At 46.7% G+C, this 19,389-nt stretch overlaps 1 protein-coding gene across 2 annotated transcripts; it reads left to right on the plus strand.

Moving 5' to 3' along the window:
* The first annotated feature begins 252 nt into the window (after positions 1 to 252).
* Positions 253 to 16,512, plus strand: MEDAG (mesenteric estrogen dependent adipogenesis). 2 transcript variants are annotated; one of them, XM_074378010.1, is made up of 5 exons: positions 253 to 1,110; positions 7,892 to 8,001; positions 10,780 to 10,892; positions 11,321 to 11,368; positions 13,831 to 13,972. In XM_074378010.1, exons 1-5 carry the CDS (start codon positions 434 to 436, stop codon positions 13,837 to 13,839), a joined length of 957 nt encoding a protein of 318 aa, XP_074234111.1. In that variant the 5' UTR covers positions 253 to 433; the 3' UTR covers positions 13,840 to 13,972. The 2 variants fall into 2 exon arrangements, with proteins under 2 accessions (XP_074234111.1, XP_074234110.1); XM_074378009.1 differs by having other exon boundaries at positions 299 to 1,110; positions 11,321 to 11,606; positions 13,831 to 16,512.
* Positions 16,513 to 19,389: the final 2,877 nt, after the last annotated feature.

Below are 19,389 nucleotides of genomic sequence, written 5' to 3' on the forward strand. Positions count from 1 at the left end.
ACCGCGCGGGAGAAGCAAACAGAGCAAAGTGATGAAATCCATGGGACGTTCACGAAGCCTTGATGGAAAAGTGACACAATGAGCAGTGGGATTTCTACACGGAAGGGCATCCAGAGTAAGAAATACTGCGGGGAAAGGCGAGGGGTGGGGGGGGTGGGGAGGGGATGGGGGCTGCTGGGAATGATCTGGAGGGAAAAAAAGCAGAAAACTGAGGCTAGGAGATACTGACAATTGACTCCAACTTGGGCGCGGGGCGTAGGAGTGGAGATCAGAGGTCCAGCACTGCCCCGACGACCCCAAGGGCCCAGGGACGGAGCGGAGAGAAGGGCGCGCGCCTCTCTCCAACCGGCGTGCAAAGGTGTGGTGTCTTGGGCATGGGCGGGAGCTGCGCGCTCTCGCTCTCACGGCCGGCCAGACCCCGCACCTGGGACGGATGCTCCCACCCCCGGGCAGTGTCCCCCGCCCCCACCCCGCCCCGCAGTGTCCAGGCGGGGGCGGGCCCAGCCCCGGGCGTGGAGCGGAGCACCCCAGGGGGATGAGTAACCCTCGGCTGCGAGCGGGCGCGGCCCTCCGGGCGCGTGCCAAACCCCGAGATGCTGTAACGCGCCCGGAGCGTCTGGGGTCGTGCCCGAGGGCCGGGAGGGGCGCGGCGGCGGATAAAAGGGCCGCGCGGTGCCGGGAACGCTTTTTCCCCTCGGTGCCTGCGGCGCTTCGCTCCTCGCGGGCGGGCAGGCGGGCGGCACCCGAGCGGCGACCCGAGCTCGGGAGGGCGGACGGAGTCGGGGCGCCGGCCCGTCCCTGGGACATCGACGGCGGGAGCGCGGGCAGGGCCATGGCGGGGACGGCGAGCGCGCCGGCAGCCAGGCCGAGCCTGACGTCCATCTCGTCGGGGGAGCTGCGCAGCCTGTGGACGTGCGACTGCGAGCTGGCCCTGCTGCCGCTGGCACAGCTGCTGCGCCTGCAGCCCGGCGCCTTCCAGCTGCGCGGCGACCAGCTCGTGGTGCCCGGCCCCGCGGAGCCCGCGGCCGCGCGCGGCGGCTTCAACGTCTTCAGCGATGGCCTCGTGCGCCTCGACGGGCAGCTCTGCCGCCTCAGCAGCTACATCAGGAGGTGGGTGGCCTCGCCGCGCGCCCCGGCCCGCCGCCTGGCCCCCGCCGAGGCCTGCCCCCTCGCTACTGGCCCCGTCCCTGGCCTCGCTTCCCGAGTCCCAGCCTGTACCTCCCTCCTAAGTCAGACTTCGAAATTTTGCTCTTTGCTAACGTCACCTGGAGGTGCATAGCCCTCCTACCCCCGCCCTGGTTTTTCTGCCCATTGCACTGACATTTTGCGGCCATGTGAGCCGCCCAGGTGGGCATCAGGGCAGGCGCGTGGGGAAGGGCAGGGTGGGGAAAACAGAACTGGCGGGTGATTTTCCCTTTCTGGCTCCTTAACTGGGTCTGATGAGCTCCAGTTTGGGGCACACCCTTTGCTAAGGAGAGACTCACACCCTGGCTTTAGACTGGGGGGAAGGGGAGGGGAGAGGATGTTCCACTTTGTGCGATGCTCGCTTATCTAGTGAGGAGACCCAAGGGCAGAAATTTAAAGTTTCCTGTCTTTGGCCTCACTTAGTTAAAAAAAAAAAAAAATCAATAAACCATGGCTGAGAAGGGACCAAAGCCCCGTGAAGTCCAACCCAGGGCCATGTGGGTTGTCAAGTGGGCAGTTCAGTTCTGGGAAAGTAAGTGCAATGAGTGTTGCTTCCATGGACCCTGGGGCAGAGCTTGCGTGCGCTGAGCTTAATTGGATGAAGGGTGCGCAGGATGCCTAAGTGTTGTGGACAAAGTGCCTGCAGCACTTCCTACCAGACAAGAAGCCACCAGGGATGTAGTCAGGCTGGAGCGGGCTTTGATGGGGTAAAGGAGGCAGCTTCACTGCTGGATTCTGCGGCGCCTCTTGCCACCAGAGGCCACAGCGTGTGGGTGGGGGGATCGGCGGCTCCACGCGGACAGGTCTTAAATTTGCGGCAGAGCTGAGTGCCAGGAAGCGGGCAGTGCAGTCTAGAGTTTGATTCAGAGATGAGTAAGCCGGCCAGCTATTAAAAGGGAAGGCCTTTGCTTTGGGGAAGACAGCAGGCGGTGGTGGGGGATGGAGCCAGGAGAGCAAGCAAAAAAAAAAAAAAAAGAGAGAGAGAGAGAGAGATTTAAAATGCCTCCTTCAAAGCTGCTGGGAAAAACTTGCTTTTCCACACAAAGATAGCGAGGGCTTTGAGTGCCTGAAAAGCCATTTCCCAGCAAGAAATTTCTTCGTCCTTTCTTAGTGAATTGAAAATTCCAAGACATAAGCAGGGGACCATGGGAAGAAATGAGTTAGAAATCAGTTTGCAAAGATTTTAAAAGAAGATAAATATTGTATTTGAGAACAGAGTATGAAAAGTAAAAAATGTCCAGAATTAATTGAAGCTATAGGTTAGACCTTTGACAAGAGTCAGCTCCCCTAGTCTCAGCAAACAGTGTTGCAAAACTTCAAATGGTTTTGAAGTCTGATTGTTAGACTCTTGCTCTGAACACCTCCTCCACAGAAGAAAATTAAACAGCATGGTTCCCTGGCAGTTTAGAGTCTAGAATAAAAATGATCAGGTGACAGAGACCAGGGTTCAAACAGGGATCAGCAAATACAAGGTTCTCATAGTCTACACAATCAAGTGAGGGCCTTTGTCCCCCAGGAGCAGCAGAGAGCATCTGTGACTAGTTTGGGAGCTGGAAGGAACCTGTCTTCCCCCCAGAGGACATGCTGCGGCAGAGGAAGTAGCCCCTTATAACTGGGTGTGCAGGTCTGAAAGATGACTGGGAGGGAACCGCATCTGAATGGAGAGAGCCTTCTAGAAAGAGGAGGAAGACAGTTGTGGACAGCAGTGGGAGGTTTTGCCCTCATGGATCAGGAGTGAGGTGCAGTCAGAATTCAGGTGTCTTTGTTGCTGCTCCTCAAATTGGCCAGATTTAAGCAGTTGTCTTTGGCTTTGGAGGGAGCATACAACTTCCTCTCTCAACATTTGCTCCAAAGCAGTCACTTATTTCCTTCTTCCCTCCCTGAAAGAGGCCACATCTTATACCAGTGCTTCTCAGACTTTAAATAAGCTTGCAAGTCTCCCGAGGATCTTGTTAAAATGCAGATTTTAGATTGAATAAAATTGAAGAGGGACTCAGGATTCTGCAGTTTTACAAGCTCCCACATGATGCCTGTGCTGTTGGCCCAGCGATCATACTTTAAGCAACAAGGTCTTACATACATCTGTCATTTCACATTGAAATGGTGCATCTTCTTATCTGTCTTCCCAATAGACTATATGTTTCTGAAAAAGGAAAGCAAAACTATTTCCTTTTTCATCTTGTGTCCCCAGTGCCCTGCACATAGTAGGTGCCTAGTAAATGTTTATTGCACAAATGAATGTGTGTATTGTTGATTAGAGTCACAGACCTGAGAGTGATAAATCTGAAAATTTGGCTTATTTCACTAGACTAGGGGCAGAAGAAGAAGGCGAGGGAGTGAACAGAAGGAATTGTTGGAGAGCAAAAGGGAGGCTTTGCATAAAGCTAGTGAGTTAACCCGGGAAACACAGCAGGGCCGTCCTGTGTACTCTCAAGGGCAGAACGTTCCTGTAAACTTCTGCTTAGTGTCACAGCAAAGGATTATGGTAGCTATAAGCAGTTTCTGGGCCTTTTACACAAGGACTGTTCCTGTATATTCCCCCTTTTCTCTGCTACTCTCTTCATATTTTTTAAAAATGAACGTACACGTACACACACACACAGAGATGGAAGCCATGGGTTTGAATTCCTATTTGAACATTAAATTGTCAGGATCCAGGGAAATTTGGAGCAGCTTTTCAAGTCATGCTAGAGATGATGTAAAATCTGCAGAGAATGCTGGGTAGACATCCTAAAGGGTGAGTGATGTTTCAGCTACTCCTGATTTGCGAGAAGCAAAAATTCAAAGTGCTTTCTTGGTCCCATCTTTCAGACATTGCCTTGGCTAAGCTGTTCTCTTTTGCCTCCCAAACTGAAAAGATGAGGAAAGAAATTGGAGCAAGAAAGGAGAACCTCTTACTCATTTATTTTTCAGATACTCATACAGTCCTCCTTTCCTGGCAACTCACATGAACACAGCGCTGGTTGTGTGTCAGAAGCTTACAGAGCTTCACCCTAAGGCCAGCTGAGTTGGCCAGAATTAAAGACACTGATGATGTTTGTTAAGTATTTACTATCAGCCCAAGTACGCACATCTATGCTATTGGCACTGCATTAAATCATCAAGTAGAAGGCAACAGTGCTATATCTCTTTTACAGGAGGGAACCAGTCCAGATGGGTTAAGTAACTCAAGGTCGTGGTGAGTTGCGGCTCTGGGACCGAGTTCACACAGCCAGTCAGTCAGGACGTGAATGAGATCTTCTTATCTGGAATCACCAAGCTTTCCATTACGTTGTTCTGCCTTTCAGTCTTCGGATTAAAGCCAGGCGTAGAAAGTTTCAGCCTAGCAGCATTTGGGGGCCAGGATAAAATCAATGAAGAGATGAGAGTTTAAAGGAACTCTCTTAAACTGTTTGTGTCTCATCCCTAATGATAAGTTCAGCAAATATCATAAATATCCAGGACACAGAAGCAGTATTTGCATTCATAATTTAGAAATATGCATGATTAAAGATGAGATAACTAGTCCCTAATGTAGTCTGGCCAGGCTTATCTTAAAATAAAATCGGGGGTTGAATGTCAGGTGCTTTAAGACCTGTGAGACTTAACAACTAGGTCCTCAGTCTTTTTGTATTTTAGTGACATACTTATCCAAATCTCACACCAGTGAATTCCAAAGGGATATTCACATTTATTTATTTCGCTGCAATTTTGGGATGTTTAACAATTGGACCATAACTGGAGGCTGAGAATGGATGAATTAAGGAGGTATTTCTGATCTGTGACCTTGTTTAAATAGAGAGTTAAGTAGGGATCTTGCCACAGCCTCTTGTCTGTAAATTCTGTTATCAGAGCTCTCATGTGAGCAGCATTTTCCTGCATCTGTGGTACAGTGATAACTGCCATGCTCTGTGATGATGTTTACAGCCCCGTTAAGATCCTAAACGTGCCTCTAAATCATCAAAGGAAGATTAAATTATGCTGAGCATAGTCTTATTATTCAGGATATCTTATTAAATTCAGACTCCAAAAGAGGCGATGCATGTATAGGTATGCATTAAACTCAATATGTGACTATCCAGAAGATTCTCCCTCCTCCTCCCCCTGCCCAGTCCTCCTCCTTTGATCAGGCCAAATAGCTCTCTGAGCCCTTAGCATTCAAAAAAGCCTTCTACAGAATTCTGGGGAAAACTGATTATTTTCCCAACCAGTGATCATTTCCAAGTTGCAATTTTTATCTTTTTCCTGCCGATGATACCTCCAATCAGATGTCAGTCGATTTTGTAGGCAGAGGCAAGGATCGCACTGTTATTTGTGTCATCACAGTAGTAATCAAAACTGCAGATTTTCTGGATGTACGGTACACACACATCGTGTGCGTGTGCTGGAGAATGATGGTTAGACTGTGGATATTGAGAGAGAAGAGGAATCTCCTTGAGGAAAATATTAAGTGCTTAAATGACTATAAATTAACTCCATGATAAACAAGGTGGGAGAATGTGAAAATTGCTTTGGATGGCTCACAGGTGGTACCCGACTTCCAGCCGGCATCATGCATCTATCTCTTTGTTCACTCCAATCAGACTCGTCCTTTTCTTCCTCTTTGACTACAAGACTTTTCTCTCTCTGCCCATCCCCGCAGCCCTCTGCAACCACAGACCTTACTCTTCTCTCCTCACCCCCCTCCCAGGTCACTCTTGCCAGCCTGTGCCAGGTCCTTGGCAGCTGCATAGATGGATGGCAGAGGGGTAGGGAGCACGAGGGAGCCCCTCCCTGTGCCGCTGCCCTGTTACTCCATCCCCATCTTCTGGGCCCTAAGCCCCTCAGATATGTAAGTTGTATGTCAATGCCCGGCACATAATTGGTGCTGAGTGAATGCTGTTGAATGAATGAATGAGAATGAATGAACCCAGCAAACGGTGGTTCCCTTTCTGATTCCTGCGCCTCTGCTTCCTTTCTCCAGTACCTCTTGGCAGTTGGTCAGTTGGGACAAAGAACAGGAAAATTCTCTCTGCTGATGCGGAGCACAGCGACACTCCCCTTCAGGGGCTGCCCCACCCTGTCTCAGCGCGCACTGTTCCGCCTGGTCAGGGTGAGGGTGGAGGAGGCACATAAGAAGAACCATGCGACACCCCGTCTGCACTGTCTTACCATCCGTTCCCCTCCAACGCAGCTAGGTCCCCTGCCTCTTCTCCATTGGCACCTCCTCTCCCCTACTCCAGCCCTCAGCACCTGCAGCCCTGAACATCAACCCCTGCATCCCCTCTCCTCCCCTGGATGCATCAGCCTGTGTCCCCTCCCCAGGGGACCAGCCCCCTGGCCACCCCTGGTGCCCAGGGTTGGGAGGTGGAGACCACCTTAAATGCCTGGGGAAATAGAAGGCAGAATCACCTTAAATGCTCCGTGGGGGTTAGGTTTTAAAGGATCTCAAATCAGATCTGACAATCCCAGAAAAAAATGATGACACAGATTTCCAAGAAGCCAAGCTGGAGGCCTGCGAGCAGAAGCTGTGCTTTTCTGGCTGGGGGTTAGGTATTCTCCACTGCTCCTGACCCCTGCCTGGGGCACTGTCCTGGGCTCCGGCCCCTCTAAGTGGGTTGTGGGAAGTGGGCGATGGGGAGGGAGGCTGAGAGGACAGTGTGGCCACAACTCCCTGCTGTGGGGGCTCCCCAAGGCGGTGATTTTCATGTCAGGCTCTGGAAGGACCACAGGCTGGAAAGAAAAGCGGGAGCTGTCCCGCCCGGGACAAGCCAGCTCAGGGTGTAGTGGCGAAAGCAGCCCATTGACTCCATGCAGCCCGCACAGCAGAGCCGTCCACGGGAAGCCGTGTGGTCTGGAAGAGGGACTGTGGCTGACATCCCGCAGCCTGCTGGGTACCACTCGGCCTGCCCAGGTCCACTCGGCTTCTGAGCTTGGGCTCAGTTAGACAATTAGCCATCTTCTTGAAGGAAGACAATTTGCGCTCGCATCTGTCTTGTTTATCAACCGTGCAGGTTGAGATGCAGACTGCTTGGAAAATGTGTAGAGTGGGGAGAGAAAGCTGACGTGCTGGAGGAAAGAGTCAAAAAGCCAGAAGCTCTTCCTGGGCTGGAATAATGAACTAAAACCAAGGAGGCTAAATTTAATAGGGCCCTGGACAGAAATCTAACATTATTTTGGTTTTTGTTTTTCAACTGCACACGCTCACCGTCAGGGAGAGGTGAATTAGTTCGATTCTGGTGAATACTGGTCGATTGCGTAATCTGGGGGGGGTGCTGGGTTTATCTTGGAATTAGAGAAGGGAAAAGGGGAGGAGAAGGAGAGGAAAATTTCAGACCCACCAGTTAGTCAGGATGACTGCACTGAGCACACCCAGTGAATTCCACTGATTGAGTATAAGTCATTCTCAGTCCAGAGAGACGTAGCACTCCTGTAGCTTCAAACTAACTCTTACAGCCCAAGGTGGACGGTGCTGGTCAGCATCTGGTGAAGACTGCCTCTGAGAGCCAAGCATTGGTGCCAGGTGCCCCCAGGACCACGGACACCTTTTGGCTGCATGCAGATCTGTCTGCCGACCAGGGGGAAGGATTTATGCATTTGGTACAAGATGTGGCTGCCTCCCTAAGGGCACACGTTAGGGGACTTTCTTCAAAAAGTCTGGATGTTGCAGGCACCTGTCCAGCATGTCCCCTCCTGACTGTGACTGGAGGGTTCACTGCACTTGCCGCCTTCTCTGCTTTCTTCATAGGTATGTGGAACTGACCAACTACTGTGATTATAAAGACTACAGGGAAACTATATTGAGCAAACCAATGCTGTTCTTTATTAACGTGCAAACCCAAAAGGACGCCTCAAAAGGTAGGTCTGTAGATGTTTGCGCTTGGTTCTGCCTTGCTGGGCTGTGGGCTGTGGTCAGCTGCTGAGGCAGACGCTGGGCCTGGAGAAAGCAGGGTGGACATCAGCTCGTGCCAGGCTGGAAATGAGAAGCCTGCCATGTTAGGCCACCGAAAGCCCAGCACAAGCCTGCAGAGCAAACCCCTGAATGATCCTCCGGCTGAAGCCATCTGTCTCCTGAGTTTTCTTTCATGCTTCCTGTCTGAGCAGGGAGTGATTTCTGAGCCTACAGGGGTTGCAAAGATGACCGGAGTGATGAAGAGGATGATCTGTGTTACTGTTTACCGCATCCCAAACACGTGTGCCAGGCATGCTCTGATGTCATTAATTTGCCAACAGCCCTGCTGGGCATATCATCCAAAGGAGAACGTTTTTGAGCGTGAAAGCAGGTACTGTTAATAATTATGCTGCTACAGAGGTATAAACTGGAAGAGACTCAGGCTTAGCTAGGATGAATGGTCATCCTGCCTGAGAAAGGACCTGGATTCTCCCCATTTTATAAAGGAGAAAACTAAGATAAAGAAGGTAAATGATTTCGATGCTTTTATATTTCATGTTATAGCCTTCAAATTTCAATTTTAGACATATCTCTTTCTCGTTTTCTTCCAAGAAATCAGACTAACTGATAACAACTATATTAACTCAAATTTCAATATGAAAAATCTCAGTTTTTAACTTCTACCTCCTGCTGAAGTGATATATGGTGAAAGTCATGAGCATAATGCTCTGTGATAGAGTTAGAATGTCTTAAACTTACTTCTAAATAACGTTCTTAAAATGAGCCCAAGGGAATAAGAATTGATCTACAAATTCCAAACAGACTTCCTCAAACCTGCCCTCTCATTCAGATTCGTGGAGCTGACTCTCTGCTGTCTCATTCAGAGTCATTCAGATTCCCTGCTCATTTCATCATTCAAAGTCACGATGTCCTTCTCTGCAGGAGGGGCTGGGAACAGATCGCACTGTAACAAGCAATGCTTGTTAGAGCCTCTGAGCCCCTGATCTTATTTGGCTTGATGGTGACTAGAAAGCCAGTGAATTCTCTAAGAATGCAATTCACAGATGTATCAAGTACACCTCCTGCATCGATCTCTCAGGAGGAATCTCAAGAAAGAATAAGAGACCTCTCCATTTTAACATTTTCATGAAAGTACAGGGAGTGGTAGAAGGAATATTTGTGGGTGGCCTTCAGAAGTACACAGTTGTGTCTCTTGTGGAAGGAGGCACTGAAACCCAGTCCTGGTTAATTGTAAGGAAAGCCATGAAATGAAGAAATTCTCTGACATAGACTCTTAATATGGTTAAGGTTAAGTTATGAAAATTGTGATGCAACATGTTCAGCCCTGCTTCTATCCCAAAATATACTCTTGTGCAAATTTAGAAAAAGCCACCATTAACGCCAGACAATTTACTGATCCTTCCCAAAAGTCTGTCATTAGAAATATACACATAGACAATGTGAAAGTGATTGGCATCCTCTAGAATTGTGCAGTGTGCAACCTGCCCAACCAGCACAACTGTGGAGCGTGGTGGCCCCGAGTGTCTAATGAGCTCAAAGGTCTTGATTTGGCTTATGTGAAAGTTAACTCAAGGTATCAAATAGCTGGCTTGTTTTACTTGATTATTTATATCTTTTCTCAAAGAGGATATAAGGTGGTTTATATCTAAAGTGTCCCCCAAATGATTTGGGAGACAGGAAAAGCGGAGTAGGAAAAATAAGATGAATAAGGTTAGTGCAAAAGTTAAGTTCAAAATGTATTCCCCAAGGACGTAACGCTTGCTCTTGGTGGACGACAGGTTTGACGCTCAAAACCAGTGCAGAATGTTCGGTTTCCAAAATCATGTGATGGCTGGTCCATGGCCTTTAGACAAAGGGTGACATCCTGTGTTATATATCTTCCTAGAAAAAAATGCTTGAGTAATGAAGGCCATAGAGCTTGATTCTGGGGGCTGGAAAAGTTAAGAGATTATTGGTTAATAATATTGCAAATTTCCTAGTGAGTGAACAACCTTCCTTTTGCTTAGATTATATAGATTTGGACAGAGTTGGATTTAAGGGATTACTAAACCAAACCCACCAAACAAACACCAACAAAAAACAACTTCCAGAACATAGACGCGTTAGTATTTAAACATCGGGAGAGACTTTCCCATGGGCTAGTATTGCTGGAGTTGGGTGTGGAGGAGAACCACCCTCAAATTGCCTCGGTCCTTAGAACCCAGATTAGCCCTTTGGCAAAGGGCTCTAGGGGAGGGCAGGGAAGGAAGAGGGAGGGGCAGCCACGGGGTAGCCTCCTTCCCTGGACTTTGCTGATTTTCTGCTTTGCAAATGAGGAAGCGTAGGTGAGAGCCAAGTCACTGTTTACCCAGCCGGGCGGGGACCCGTGTTCACTTTGGCTCCCCGCACTGGATGCGTGCAGCGGCGACTCAATCCTCATCTGTGATAATTAGGGAACGGAATTTTCAATTTCTGAGACAAGAGTAACAAAGTGCAGCCTGGGGGGAGCTGGTTTTCTGAGCTGCCTTTACAAGATCCTGGAGCTTCCTTCACATTTACATCTGCAAACTTCTCAGAAACATTCCTAGAGATGGGTTAGGCTTTGCAGCCAGGTCCTGAGGGAGCAGCAAGGGAAGTTATAAACACATAAAATCTCCAAACACGGTGGGAATCACTGCTTTGTCAGAAGTATGTTTACATCACACATGCACCCTTCTCTTTGACTTCTGTGTCCTAATTTCTAGAAAGAACATATGCATTTCTTGTGAATACAAGGCACCCCAAGATAAGAAGACAGCTGGAGCAGGGGATGGACATGGTCATTTCCTCAGTGATTGGAGAAAGCTACCGGCTTCAGGTGAGCGTCAGTCTGTCTGAATCCAGGGCTGTCAATGCACAGAGGGCATCTGTGCTCTCTACCTGCCAGGGCTGAGTCCCTGGAGCTCAAATGTAACTTAACTGAATGCAGGCATAGAAGTTTTCCATTGCTTCATTACACAACCAAGAAAATGAGCTTAGTTTCTAGCCATTTATTAGACACGGGTAAGAATAAATATAAATTTGACAGAGCAGTTCAAGGTCTTTACATGGAATTTGAAGCAAATGCAAAGGTCTGTTTAAAAAAAAATCAAGGCAAATGTTTAAAAATACATCAGAATGAAAGAGAAATAAGAGGTGCTATATTTTGGATATTTTGGCCATTGTTAATTCTATAATATAATTCTATAATAAAATATGTCTGTAATATAATCCATGAAATCCATTAACTGCTTCTTTCTCTTTCAGTTTGATTTTCAAGAGGCAGTAAAGAATTTTTTCCCTCCAGGAAACAAGGTGGTTAATGGAGAAAATTTGAGCTTTGCGTATGAATTCAAGGCTGATGCGTTATTTGATTTCTTCTATTGGTTTGGGCTCAGCAATTCCACTGTAAAAGTGAATGGAAAAGTCCTGAATTTGTCAAGTACAAGTCCAGAAAAGAAGGAGACCATTAAATTATTCCTGGAAAAAATGAGTGAGCCTTTAATCCGAAGGAGCAGTTTCTCTGACCGAAAATTCAGTGTAACTTCCAGAGGTATGTTAAAAGCTCTCAAGTACCTGAGGAAGACGGTTAAATAAAAGGGGAGAATAGTATCATGGGAGAGAAGAATCAGTTAATTGAAAAGATAAAGCCTCTTGATAAAGGGTGAGTGTAATATCACATATTTCAGGAAGTAAGACGTGAGAAATGTTTACCACCAAAAAGCAGCACAGTGACTTTTCCTTTTAGGCTCCTTAAAGTCTTCTGACAGCAGTTCTATTGTGCAGTGCACCTAGAAAATAATTTTAAAATATATTATTAATGTACATACATGTTAAACTCATTTAAGTATTGTTAATAATAATTTAAATATAAAAGAATAATGCTTTCCTCATGTGATTATTCAGCGCAACAGAATGTTAAGGAAAAGTGTTGGTTGGGGGAGGAAGCTACCTGGTCAAGACATCTATCTTCAAAAATATTTGGAAGGGTTCTCCAGAGTTTGTAAGACCACAAAAGAATAACTCTTCCTTTTTCTGGCTTACTTCACTTAGAATGGCAATCTCCAGGTCCATCCATGTTGCTGCAAATGGCATTATTTTATTCTTTTTTATGGCTGAAATACCATGATATCACTCATAGGTGGAATCTGAAAAAAAAAAAAAAGACACAAATGAACTTACTTACAAAACAGAAACAGACTCACAGACATAGAAAACAAACTTATGGTTACCAGTGGGGGAAGGCGGGGTGAAGGGATAAATTGGGAGTTTGAGATGCACCGATACTAACTACCATATATAAAATAGATGAACAATGAGTTTCTTCTGTATAGCCCAGGGAACTATATTCAATATCTTGTAGTCACCTATAGTGAAAAAGAATATGAAAAAGAATATATGTATGTGTATGTAGGACTGAAACATTATGCTGTACACCAGAAACTGACACAACACTGTAAACTGGATATACTTCAATTAAAAAAAAAATGAGGCACCAGTGAAGAATAAACGTTTTTAAAACTTGTTAAAAAAAAAAAAAGAAGAAGAAGAACTCTTGAGAATGCTACAGATCACATGGGGTGTGTTCTAGCTTTGAATACCCAGCGCCTCCACCCAGGACTAGTCTGATGTGGTTAAGGAGGTGGCATCAGTCAGGTCTTGTCTGGATTTGTCTTTTGCTGAGCCCTTCTCTGTCCCAGGCTAGTCTGGGCTGAAAGACAATGTCCTTGAACCAGAACTCCTGCTGCTAATTGCAAACAAACAAACAAACAAACAAAAACAAGCAAACAAAAGAACACCAGTCTCTATGAACCTGCAGTTTTCAAAAAGTTAAAAAAAAAAAAAACCCAAAGGTTTCATTAATTGTATTTGATGACAGTTCCTTTCTTCCAGTGTTTCTAGCAAAAATGCTTACTCCTAGCTCGCTCTTATCCTGGAATGAGTTTCTCTGTGTCTCCCTCCTCCTCCTCCCCCTCCCACCCCCTACCCCTTGCTGTAGCTTCCTCTGCTGGTTGTTTCCTACAAAGATGCCCTTCTGCTCTGCTCCATGGCAGCCATGTGGGTGGTTATACGCTCTTCCTTTTTGGGGAAGATTGCCTTGCCTGGTTGCAGCCATCCCAGATGCCTGGTCCTTCCTGTGACGCCCTCCAGCCTCACCCACTGGCCACCGCAGCCTGGGCAGCGCTTCACTGTTTCACCATTGCTCACCCTCTATCCTATATGCTGCCCGGATGTCCACTCACATCCTGGGGACACTGTGGGGCACGTGAAATTGGGCAGTGCTTCCTTGCAAAGTTTCCTCTGAGCCAGCCCTGGGGCCACTTCCACTCCAGGGCAGTGAGAAGGACACTTCAAGGCCCACGGAGCCATCATTATGCACCACAGGTGGCCCAGCCACGATACAGCAGCCCCCACCGCCTCCCAGCAGACAGCTCCACCGGCTCTGCCCTTGTGATCAGTTAGCCCAGCTCCATCTCCACTCAAAAACTGACTTGTGTCCCGGCATCTGTCCCCCACCTGTGGGCCTTTTGTCATCAAATGAGAAAGGGTACCTGCATCTCCAGGCCCTGGAGAAAACAGGTGACAATCCACATCCTGCAGGTAAACAGAAAGCAACACGTTTCTGTCATCTTTCTGAGTTTTTCTTGGGAAGCCAGATTCGCTGTTCATTATTGAAATGGTTACGCTGGGTGTTGCACGGGTTTTAAGGCACTGTTGGGTTATGGTTTTGTTTTCCCAGTGATGGTAATAACGCCTGCCCTGTTTACCTTTTTCAGGTTCAATAGATGAAGTTTTTAACTGTAGTCTGTCACCCAGATCATCTTTGGCGGAGCTTCTTTTGACAGAATTGCCATTTCCATGTGTTCTGGAATCTGAAGAGACACCCAACCAATTTATCTGATTGGACTGGACACTCGGGGCTTCCTCCTGCTCCCCGGGCCTGCGCCACAACTAGGTTGAGGGGACGAGAGAGAGAGGTGGGAGGCAGGCACTTCCGCCCTCCACTCCTACAGAGGCCCCTCTCTTCCATGTCCACGGGCAGTGCCTTGGCAGCTGACTTCAGGATGGGGGGGCTTTGGCCCCATGGCCTGGGGCGGGGGGTGGTGTCCTCTCCTTTTAACACTTCTCCAAAGAGGCAGAGGGAGCGGCAGGTCCTGCCACCCTGAACACTTTGCTGACACCCTGGCGTCCTGAGAACTTCCCGGGCAGCCTTTGTGGGAGCCGTCTGACTTGGGTTTTGCCCTGTGATGCTTCATAAATTTGGGTTCAGCCCTCTGCTTGGAACATCCTTGTCTGAACCCACACCCAGCAAGCATGGGGTTCGCAGTGCTGTTCTCTTGCGAACTTGGCTGGGCAAAAAGCCAGAACATCTTTCATTGAAAGGCAAGTCTGTTTTTCATCCTGCCCACAGGACACCTTAGGAGAAACGTTCAAGGTACGATTTGCTGGAGGACTGGCCAGGTGGATAGGATGGTAACCCCACCCCCCACTGCCTGCAATTTGAACTCCCTTGGCCTCCCTTTTATCAACGTGGCCTGTGTAGAAAGAGGCCAGGTGATGTGATACCAGACATGACAGGAGAAGGGTAATGTATACAGCAGTGTCCTCTTTATTAAAAGCACATTATGTCAGTTGGGTATTTTATAAGCTTTTAGTTTCCTAACACTAAAAGCAAAATTGAAGAAAGCTATACCATTACCATAATACGTTGTTACATCAATACATTTTTCATCTCATAGCTACAGTGGAGTTCTTCAAAAAGAAAAAAAAAATCATCCTATTTACATACAAAAACCTGCACGAATGAATCGCTACATGTGTTATAATGAGGAAGATGTATGGGTCCTGAGTATAATTTTTCTATCCTTTTAAAAAATATTTCTGTATTATACGTTTTGATAGCACTACTAATTGGCCTTTCACTTATATTTGAAATGTTGTGTACTATATTTGTGCAGTTAAATGTTTCCTTAGCATTCAGCATAGAATCGATTAACTTTGTGACCAAGCGTGTGCGATCCTCCCTGGGTTCCGCAGGGGGTGTGCTTGCCTTGTAACTTACTAACTTACAGCAGGAACTGTGGTCTTACGGCTACTTTCTGAAGAGGAGCCTTTTGAAGAGCAGGTCTATGAAGTATTTGAAGAAAAAAAAATTGATACTGATGTTTCAGAAAAGGGAACTATTCCTTAATAACAGAAGAGGACAAACATTTGTTACTCAACTGAGTGCAAAATGGAGAGTATGAATAAGAACATAAATGTTATACCAGAGCAAACAAACCTCTGGTGGATATCAAATATTATATGCTTCCCAAAGGAAATAGAAACTCTATTCACAAAAACTGACAAAGTAGATTTTTCAAAAGTAGTTAAATTTGGGGAAACCATTGGGAACCACTCCAGGAATGGACTAAAGATCTGAAAGGTTTCTTTTATCATTAAAATTTGTTTTTCAGTTGACTCAGCAGTCACTCATTTGAAAGTCACTCAGCAAACTTTTATCGACTCCCTCTAAAGAAATGTACACTGTGCTAACGTATTTCATTAGCAAATGTCACAAAGAAGCAATATTGGGAAATCTTTAAAATTGGTGAAAAGTCTATTGGGACAGATGTTCCTGGGTAGAAGAGATCTGGGTATATATGTGGCCTGATTCCGATGTTTTGACAGACTAAGACCACTAGAAATCTATAGGACAGGAATGGCCTAAGCAATCATCCATTCATTCAACAGGTATGATTGAGTGCCTGCTGTGTGCAGTGCACTGAGGCTGGTATATTAGGTATTAATTTGTTCCAACAAGAATGCAAATCCAGACATTATCTACAGAATGAAGGAGTTTTTTCCTTATTACCTCATGGTTATAGTTTGATTTTTGGCCAAAGAATAACATTGCCAGACTTGATTGCCTACCTTAATTATCAGCTCAAGTTTCTTCTTACTGTTTCAAATACCCAGTCTATCTTCAAAGAGCAAAGTTATGCCCCTACTTAAGACATTCAAAAGAATGTGCATCAATTTCTGAAGGGAGTTTCTAAAGAATTTCAAAAATGCTTTAAGCAATCATGGTGTCATTAGAATAAATGATTACTTTGAAGAAGAGAACATTCATTTGGATGGATAAATGCTGGTATAACAGATTTAAAATGACTGTTCACACTTGATATTCACGGCTTGAATAAACTTGAGAGGACTAACAATGCAAGGTGTTAGTAATTACTCTTAAGAGTTCAGAGAAGAGCAGAACACAAGAATCAGAGACAGCAGAGATGGCCCAGGAGGGAGGTGACATTTATACACGATTGATGAGGTTTTGATAGAATCAAGGTCTGAACTTGCTCTCATGGCTTTATTTGGATAAAATGTAAGCGAGTTTGGAGAATGGCAAGCTACAAGCAGAGCTTAGAATTTACTCTATTAAACTGGGCTGTCCTAATAAAATAGAGAATATTATAGAATTTTCTTCTCTGGATTTTTTCAATGAAAGGATAGCATTCATTCATGGACTGCTTAACCTCAACCCCTCTTAGTGGCAGATATGAACCAGATGACCTCAGGAAGACACGGATCTCTGATGGTTAATTTTATGTGTCAATCTGGCTGGGCTGCGGTGTCCAGATGTCTCAATAAACATTATTCTTGATGTTTCTATGAGGGTGTTTTTGGATGAGGCTAACATTGAGATCAGTGGACTTTAAGTAAAGCAGATGGCCCTCCACGATGCCAGTGGGCCTCTCCCATCAGTTGAAGGCCTGAATTTAACAAAAGTCTGACCTGCCCTGAGCAAGAGGAAATTCTCCACAGATGACCTTCAGACTTGAACTGCAAGGTCGGATCTGCCTGGAGTTGCCCTGGGTCTCTGGCCTGCTGGCCGGCTTTAGGACTTGCCAGGCTCCACAGCTGTGTGAGGCAGTTCCTTAAACGAAATCTCTTTCTCTCTACAACCACACACTGTATTGGTTCTGTTTCTCTAGAGAACCCTTAATAATACAGTCTATCACAGAAATTGAGAAAATGTTTTATGAATTAATCAATCAGCCAAAACAAAAAGAAAAGGCAGTTTTGTTTTTTTTTTTTAACATGAAGACATTTGAATAAAAGCACATACTACATAGTAATAGAAAGTCTTTGCCCCAAATGTAACAAGCAAGCCAGAGAGAGAAACTTCACTCAGGAAATCTGTATCCAAAGCACGTGGCATCGCTAAGGAAGGTCTGTGACCATTTCTGGGCTTTTGGACGCAGCCATCCACCCAGTCTCCCATCAACTCTTCCCCATTCTCCCTCTCATTCAGGAGACAAACTTGCCTCTCCCTTTACCTGGAGCAGAGCTCCTCACACTTGAATGTGCCCAGGAGTCTGCTGGCGGTTAAGCCGCAGGAAGTCTGGGTGGGACCTGAGCTGCTGCGTTTCTAGCAGTTTCCCAGGTGGTACCCAGACTGCCGGCCCTGGGACAAGGCGCTAGACCTACCTGCCCTTCTCATACTTTATGGATCACCTGGGGATCTAGTTAGAAAAGCAGAATCTCGGGCCGAGCTGACACACTGGCCTGTGTTCTGGTCAGATGCCCGGGTGGCAGTGGGTGCACTCAGTGTGGGAAGCAGCTTCCTGGCACACCTGCCTCCCCGGGCCCAGACCCCACCTGCTCTCTCCTGGAGCATCACGTTCTCTCTCTCCCTGCTCCTTCCCCTTGGCCTATGATCTTGGCTAGTCCTCCCTCATTTCAAGTAGTAACTGTCTACCTGACCCACTCCCTCTTTCCAGCTAGACTTTCCTCCTTCACAGCCCAAATTTCTATCCTTGCTGTCCCCTCTGCCACCACCCACCCCGTCTCTACTATTCATCACATTCCCTCTGTAGTGTGCGTGGCAGAGAGAAATTTATTGTAATCATTTCACTTGGAAATAACCAGTTAACATTTAACCCATTCAGTGTAACTACCTTCAGTTGGTTTTGATTAATTCAAAACACTGGAAGAGCCATCTTGGTGACCTAGATGTCTTTGTACCTGTATGGTTGACTCACTCTGGTGGGATACGGAACCTCGCTTCTCTTGCTCCAGGAGAAGAGCCCAAGATTTACTTAAACTAACCGACCTGACCCCGCTCTGTCGTCTAACCCACTTCAGTGCCTTCTCTGTGTGTCCAGGTGGAGCCCAGGCTTCAGGGCCTTCTGCTCAGCTCTCTGGCCCCTTTGCAGTTTGGCAGGACCGGGCTGTCAGGGACCCTGGCGTGCGCAGGCGCAGGCCGTTCCGGCCTCCTGGGTGCCTGCTCAGCCTTGTGGCCCCTCCTCCTCTTCACCTGAGAACTCAGTGCAGGCAGCTCCTCTTCCAGGACCCGCCCCCCGGGCTCCCGTGGTACCGGGTACTGCCCTGAGTGTGCTCAGTACTTGTTGAGGGGAAGAAGAAAGGAAAAGAATTCTGCTTAATCCTTGAACAGAGTTGCCCTGAGGAATCCAAATCCAAAGGCAGGCAGAGTGCTGTACTGCTCACAATGCAATGGACCCATCCCAGCAATCCATTCTGAAGCAGAAATGAAAGATTCTAAAAAGGATGGAGATCAGAAGAGCAGTAAGACAAAAGGGCAATAGCTTTGGTTTGTGTGGCTTGAAGAGTTATAAATTGTCATTAGAATTATTCACCTTTCAGCCCAGTGAGGTACGTTCTCGTATATTCACTTTACAGACAAGGGAGCTGGGGCTCCGAGCAGCATCTGCTCTCTCCGCAAGGCTCCCAGCTAGAAAGTGATGCATCTTCTGACTCTCATTCAGTGCGTACCCCACCATTGCACGGCTTGCTTAAGACTAGGCAAATGTAGGATATTAATAAAAATTCACTTTTAAAATTCTATGTACTCACTGTGCTATTTTTAAAATATAGTTCTCTTAAATTATGCCATGCCAATTAGCTCTATTTCCAGACGATAATCCGTTATTGGGTGTTACTTTCTTAATTTAGATGCCACTACCAAATCCTAACTTAGACTCATCCCTTCTAATAACATCTACAGAAATCTAGGTCTCTTCATGTGTCCCACTATTCACTGCTCTAAATCTGAGAGTCTCAGTGTGTTGTATTCATTCCATTACATGGATAGGACTCTCAGAAAACGCTAGTAGCGCTTCATTTTGAAGAAACTCCTTGCATATATTCGTGGGATCCTTACTTTGATGCCTATTCTGTCTCCTTTGATAAACTCCCTTTCGTTACACCTCACTGTTCCCCTAAGGTCCTATGTTAGAATAACCCCTTGAAAGGATAAGGGATGGTTGTAAATTGCTTTCTAAACATGTTGCCAGCAATCTCCAACGCACACTTCTGTCTTCTCTGTGCACCCG

The sequence above is a fragment of the Camelus bactrianus genome, chromosome 14, assembly GCF_048773025.1.
Source record: "Camelus bactrianus isolate YW-2024 breed Bactrian camel chromosome 14, ASM4877302v1, whole genome shotgun sequence".
In the NCBI taxonomy this organism is placed as follows: Eukaryota; Metazoa; Chordata; class Mammalia; order Artiodactyla; family Camelidae; genus Camelus; species Camelus bactrianus.